Source organism: Polistes canadensis, unplaced genomic scaffold (genome assembly GCF_001313835.1).
Source record: "Polistes canadensis isolate GaletaPanama2010 unplaced genomic scaffold, ASM131383v1 scaffold_150, whole genome shotgun sequence".
NCBI lineage: Eukaryota > Metazoa > Arthropoda > Insecta > Hymenoptera > Vespidae > Polistes > Polistes canadensis.
Window position 1 is genome coordinate 20,192 of NW_014569697.1, and position 7,698 is coordinate 27,889.

General features: G+C 29.5%; 1 protein-coding gene across 1 annotated transcript in view; it reads right to left on the minus strand.

Annotated features, from left to right (window-relative positions):
- The window catches only part of LOC106788692 (pickpocket protein 19-like), a 9,576-nt gene extending 5,053 nt beyond the window's left edge, over positions 1-4,523 (minus strand). Inside the window, exons 1-3 of the mRNA XM_014752178.1 lie at positions 4,308-4,523; positions 3,273-3,660; positions 2,451-2,690 (exon numbers count right to left, since the gene is read on the minus strand). Coding sequence (XP_014607664.1) covers positions 2,451-2,690; positions 3,273-3,660; positions 4,308-4,523 — 844 coding nt within the window. The remainder of the gene's footprint in view (positions 1-2,450; positions 2,691-3,272; positions 3,661-4,307) is intronic.
- Positions 4,524-7,698: the final 3,175 nt, after the last annotated feature.

The window sequence follows — 7,698 nt, forward strand, 5'->3', positions numbered from 1 at the left end:
TAAACACGTATAAACACTCCTATAGAAATAAAAATATTTTCTAAAATTATTGTTAGGATTACATTATGGGTAGATATTTAAAATAAATACAAACGCAATATTGTTAGTAATTGTGAATTTAGAATGAAATCGTCCGCGTTGGATACGATTGACCGCGTCAGAATCGATATTTCGTTCGTCCGAAGAATGCTGTTGGTTATCTCACCAACGACATTTCAGGAATTATGCGTACGTCGACATGGGATATCGGGAATTGATTCGGATATAAAGCCTTTTGCTTGTTCGGTTAACGAGCTCTGGATTGACATGCCACGCTGATGAAGTTACACTGTCACTGGTTTAACATTCGAGTTACATTAAGAGCAAACCTTGCGCATTGGTCTCTGTGATTACCAACGAAGACCCAATAGTTACCATAAGCTCGAATTCCCTAATAAATACTCCTAGCATGGCATTGAAGATTATTCGATCAAAGATTTCTACAAATGTAAGATCTAATATATCTGCAAAATCATACTTGTTTTATATGATTTTTCTTCTTTTTTCTTATTTTGTTTTTCTTTCTCCGAACAACGCTAAAGAATATATTATATAAAAAAGTAAAGAAAAATAAATTTGAATGTTTTTTTTATAACAGTATGCTTCTCTTCTGACGTTGCTTATTAATTTCTTGTTCGTTGTAAAAGCGCGTAAAGATAGCACAGTGAAATATTACTTTATAATAAAGACACTGTAAAAGAGGTAATGAGATATTAAAAGATTAAAAGGAGAAAGCAAAAACTTAGCAATATATTTTCATCCTTTTTTTTTGTTTTAATCGCAACCTATGTATATATGTATATATATATATATATATAATTTATTGTATATATATTTCACTTTGATGTGATTAATTTCAATCCAATTTATTCTCGATAATTGTAAACTTGTTGATATCAATTCGATCAATGTTATGACATCAATATATTATTATTCATTTTATTATTTTGAATTTTAAGTTATAAAATTATGTACATCTACTCGATTACATTCAGATATTCGGATAACGTATTGTAACGTTATGATTAAAACGTTTTATTTAACGTCTATCTATGTAATAAATTATAGGTAAAACTATAGGTGTGTGTATATATCTTTATCTTTCTCTCTCTCTCTCTCTCTCTCTCTCTCTCGTGTACGTATTATAAAATATAGATTTATATAATAGATATATCTTAGGAACACATCGTGAATCTTTGTCATCCGCATTGATCGCAAATATCGTATACCGTAAAGCATTAGAACATAACGTTTCACCTTTATATTATGGTATATCGACGTTTGCAAATAGAACGTAGAACATTTCACACGGTACCAACATAAATCGATATTTACGCATTATTTGAATTGTTTATGCTCATACATGATTCCGTTCATTTTCTGATACTCGATATATCTCATCGATTTATTATTTATAGAGTAAATTAAGCGGAATAATAACGATCTCGCAATTTTATATGTATATGTATATATATATATATATATATATATATATATATATATATACATATATTCGTTTAGAGGTTTATTTGAATACGATATTAATCGAGAATTCATTAAAATTTTTATTACTTTCAAATAAATTTTTCTTCTCGAGCGTAGTATAATGACGCGTTAAACATTATCACTATTAGAATTAGTTAAATATAAAATTTTATAATGATTTATTCATTATTGATATTTCTTTTTTTTTTGGTTTTTTATTTCGAAAATTTTTCCCTCCTATCTTGCGCAAAATTCCTCCATTCGCGACCCCCTAATATTTTATTTAATTAAAATCTATTTTAATATTATCTTCCCACCTAATACGTGTTTTGCTTCGAAAATTCACCAAATATGCGAAAAATTGAGAGACAGAAAAAAAGGCCACGAGTGTGCGAATGATTTTAATATTATTATTATTATTATATTAGGTCTATCGAAAAAAAGTTATGTTCGTTTTTAAAATAAAACAAAATGAAAAATTTTTCAGACAAATCACTCGTTCCAATTTTATCGTTTCTAAGGATACAATGTCATTTTTTACAAATAAGAATATACAAATTGCCAATCAGGCTTGACAAGAAGTCATAAAAATATCAATGACAATAATTATATTATTTAATAAAGTTTATTCATAATAGGAATAAATTTATTATAATAATTTATTTAGTATTTTCTCTCGTCCAAAATTATAATTTTTGATGATAAAGGTTCATAAGGAACTTGGACATGAAAAGAAGTAGAACTTAATTAAATTATGTTCTTAAGAACTTATTAAATTAAGTTCTACTTCTTTTCATGTCCAAGTTCCTTATGAACCTTTATCATCAAATATTATAATAATTTTTTTTTAATTCTAAAAAAACAGACATAACTTTCCGGTAGACCTAATATTTCTTTTTCTTATTTTTTTTGTTTATAAATCTTACCAGAGTCCGGTGGTTTATTAATATTCTTGAGATGCATCGTCAATCTAACGCCACTCCATTCACCGTAACCAGATGTTCTTCGTGCTCTTCTCTTCGATTCCTTCCCTTTAGTTTGATCTACCCGTTCTTCCGACAACTCCGAGTTGAAGGAGTAACAAAAGCCGTACTCCGTCTTTTGAACCTCGAAGATCTCACAACAGTCATAGTAGGAGTTTCGCCACCAACAAGTAGAGAAGAGACCTGAACACTTTGGCATCGTTTCCAGAAGTATTCTCGTCACGTTGATATCTTCTCGAACATGATATATATATATATATGTGTGTGTATGTATGTGTATATAGATATAAACGATCGATAAGCAGAATTTAATATCGTATACGTTAGGAGTTTCATTTCATTTCGTAATGATTGATCGTTTTATTATTTATCATATACCAAATTGAAATATTAATATACAATTTAATAATTATACGAGATATTTCATTTTAATAACGGCAATTAAGAATCATTAAAATCACGAATTCGTTGGGATTATTCTGCTAAAGCTTCGTGTATCATATAATATAATTATTGGAAATTGATTAAAAAAAAATAATAATAATAATATTACGAAAGATATCTATATAATATAATATTAATATAATAAAATTTGAAAAAATCACAAATATTTTTCAAACTCTCGTATGAAACTTATTTATATGAGTTCAATTTATTACTCGCAAGAGAATGTTCAAAGTTTTCTTTACTTTTTTATTTATCGTTTTCTTCAAAATACGAGTCGTCTAAAAATTGAAATTGAAATTGAAATTTTATTCAACGTACCAGCTAGTTCGGTAAGATCTCGATCTTTCAGGAACGTCAAAAGATCGAAGTCACCGAAACTCATGATCGATAGTTTTCGTAATAGTTTACGAAAAGTTAGGATGCTGCTGTTGTTACTGTTACTGTTGCTATTACTGCTGTTATTACTGATGCTGGTGCTGTTATTTTTACTACTGTTATTGTTACTGTTACTGCTACTGTTGATGCTGCTGCTGCTGTTTCTGCTGTTTTTGTTCCTTTCTATCGTAGAATTAGGAAAGATTTTCTTTTCAAGATCCATTGCCATTTTCCAATCTACGTGTTGGTTTGGACAAATGACCACGCTTGGAAAGGGTACCCCAGAAGTTTTGTAATTCGTTGACTTTATGCTTATGGACGTTGGATAATTCTACGAGAATCGAAATAAATAGTTTTATCGTTTATATTTTTATAGATACGAATCTTAAGAAAATCAAAGTTGAATTGTCGATATTTATCCTATCTCAGTAACAGATCTAAAAACAAAGTAAGATTAACGTTGGTTTATTAAAGAAAATATCGACAGTTTTACTTTGAAAATATTTCATGTACCTACGTACAGGATATTTCGAAGAAAAATATACAAAAAAAAATCTTAAACGATTTAAAATAGGGAGGGTTTATAGTCTAAGAGAATGTTTTAGATTAAAGGAGGTGCATCATTATCAAGTTGTAGGTCTTGCGTGAGCAAGATAAACTTGAAAATTTAAATTCGATTTAACTTGGGGTAGTCTCGTAAACGTTCAATGTATATGTATGTAGGTACATATAATATGTATATGTATATGTGTGTGTGTGTGTATACGTGCAAGGTGATGGTAGGCATTTGATGCAAAACCGAGTTTCGGTGCGAAGCATCTATCCGAACCAACCCAAACACCCAAATATCCCACACATCTATTCATCCATCCATCCATCCAACCATCCAACCAACCAACCAACCAACCATCCATCCATCCATCATAGTCGACGTTGAACGATAGGGTCGTTTAGTTCGTTAGGGTATCGTAGAATCACCTGAAATTCTTTGGCTATCACGTAGATCAGTCCGATGGCAAAAATCGAGGATAAAATTACTGTAACTAGCCATAGAAGTCTCTCGAGGTAACTCAATTCCGTAGCAGTGACGTATTTCAAACCGTGTATGGTTGTATTCGAGCAATAGAATTGCACAGCTTGACAGAAACTATCGAAACGTTTAAGCCGTCGTCTTTTTCCTCTTCGGTTTTTCATAAACACCCTCACGATTCCACTGGTTTCTCTTTTTAATGGCATCTCTCTCTCTCTCTCTCTCTCTCTCTCTCTCTCTCTTTTATTTTTTTTTCTTTATTTATCTTCGTAAAATTCTTCAAGGCGTCAGCTCACAATCTGTATCTACGAACTATACCTATCTACAAACTTCCTAATTTATCAGGTTCAACGACCTCTTAACGATTAACGTGCTTTCGCACTCCTCTCTTCTTCCTTCCCTTCCTTCTCCTCCCCGTTCTTCCAACTTTCTTCCTTCTTCTCCTCCTCCTCCACCTCCTTCTTCTCCTTCTCGTTTTCCTTCCCAGCGTTTAATTATTTCACTACGATTAGAATCCTTGCTCGACTGTTTCCTTCGAATCGATATCACTGTGCAAAAGGAAGACACTCGTATAAGGTGGATTACATTATTGCTAATTTCTGATAACAGACAATGATTGGACTTAATCTCATTTTCAAATTTAATTAGATGATTTTTATTAGAAACTGTCTAGACAGAATGTTAATTTGTATTCTAGTTAGATCAAATAATTCATTCAGGGTAAAGCTTTATATTCAAACACGTCAGAATTTCTAATCAATTCTTATGCATCAATTAGTATCAAAATATAGACACGAATGATACGATAAAAAGAAAACACGTGTAGAGAAGTGAATCCAACTATTGTTAATTTCTGATAACAGACAATAATTAAACTTTATCTAATTTCAATTGTTATTCATTAATTTTAATTAGAGAAACTATAATAGTCAGAATGTTAACGTGTATTATAGTTAGATCAGATAATTCATTCAGTGCAAGCTTTGTATTCAAGTACGTCAAATGATTCTAATCAATTGTCGTGCAATAATTAGTATCTAAATGGAAATTCAAATTGTATGTTAAAAAAAAAAAAAAATACGTGTAGAGAAAATAAGAGATCGTATTATCGTTAATTTTCTTGATAACGGACGATAATTTAACTTTATTTAATTTCAATTGTAATTAATTAATTTTAATTAAAGATTAACTATAATATAGTCAGAATGTTAACATGCATTATAGTTAGATCAGATAATTCATATTCAGTGCAAAATTTATATTCAAGTACGTCAAAAGATTTTAATCAATTGTCGTGCAATAATCATTATTAAAAGGAAACATCAAAATGGTATATAGTAAGTGCAAGTTCATTGTGAATAATAGTCTCTAGCAGGATAGGTTAATCAATTGTAAAAGGGTAATCAAGGATGTTGAGAAGCAGTAAAAGACATAGGACCTTGTCTATAAGAGAATTAGTATGCGGGAACAGGTAATGTCGTCATTGTTTCTCTCTCTCTCTCTCTCTCTCTCTCTCTCTCTCTCTCTCTCTCTCACCCATTCTCTTGGCTTGTTATCGATGATGAACGTGACAGGTAAGGATAGGAACTGTAGGAGGAAACACGAATGAAAACGAGGATTCGTTTATTTCACTCGACAAATTCAAATTCACAACTCAACATCAAGTAAGCGGTTTGTGCTTTCGTTTTAGCATGATCATTGATTACATCGACACGGACTTGGATTTAGACAAATGTTCATTTTATTAAGAAAGACAAAGTGAGAGATCGAGAGAGAGAGAGAGAGAGAGAGAGTGATACAATCAGAGAAACACTCATTTTACTTAAACTAAGGACTCTTATTACCGTTCTGGGTCTTCTTGAACCCGATTGACCTTAGCTCAGCACACAAGACTCGAATTACACGCCAGCTAGCAGTACCATCAACCAAAGTTGATATTAAACATTTGTATTTCCTATATAAATGTTAAATTTATTGTAATGATGTTTATATAATATATCTGTATATAAAATGAGTCACAAGAGAGAGTATCTTCTATTATTAAATTAAAAAAATCGATCAATATTTTCTTTTGTAATAAATAATATTGAAATATTTTCACATAGGAAAATATATTTTGCGTGGATTGTATAAATTTTGAAATTGATATTAATTTTATTGGACACAAAAGAGTTTTATTTTATTATAAGATAAATAAAATTTTGACATAAATTGTTGATAAAAATTGGTCAAGCATGATATGTCTTTCTTAAATCGTCTTAAAAGAATTATTTATATAAGATTCGAAGAGTATTATTTACAAGAATAATTATTGTATTTTTTATTATATTCTTATTTAGATGCAAATACTTTTATAAAATCAATTTTGTAAGATTATATTTCTCTTATAATAAAATATTTTTTCTGTAATAAAATTCATATCAATTTGAAAGATGAATAATCGTAAATTGGGTTTTTTACGTATAAGAATTTTAAAGTTTTTCATTACAAAGAAAAATTAATAATTTCTAATTTGTAACGTACTCCCCCTCTGACTCATTGCATGTACACATGCTCGTATTTTTGTATTTACATACTTCATAGAGTTAGTTGTTTTAATTAATCTAACGAGTCAGCTATTAACGTCATTGATAAGTAATTGCAATTTATCTTCGATAGAAAATTAATGGTATGTTGATGACATTTATTCGTCAGATTATTGGAAATCTGCGTACGATAACGGTCGACCAGGTGAAATATGAAGTTATCGTTTTAATACTATCAGCTACTATCTGGTCTTTATAATCGTTAGTAAAATTGCATAACAAAAATAAATCATTATTTATTTTCTTTATATTAATCATCATATCTTTAAATGATTCGTTTATTGTCCATAAATCAATCGCTAACATCAGTGTTCTAATTTAAATTATTACTCGTTAAAGAAATTTTGAATAGGAAAAAATCAACGTTTGAAAAAAATATACTTATCCTTAATATATTTCATACTTATTATAAACTAATATAGTTATAATGAATCTCGATTATTTGTTATATATATAATAATTTAAAATAATGTCAAATTATATATAAATTATCTTAGATGAAACGTACGATTAGTCAAATATTGTCGGTAGAGGACAATTTATGAAATATTATAGTTCATCCTTATTGTATTTTTTTTGTTTTATTTTGTTCGTTAAGTTTCTTTCGATCATTGATGATATCGATAAGAGAACGATTAAAATGAAAAGGGCATCGCGGCAAACGAGAGGTGACACGAGAATATTAATATTGACATCAGCCGGTAATATTCGTTGGTTCGTTCGTTCGTTCGTTCGTTCGTTCGTTAATATCGTC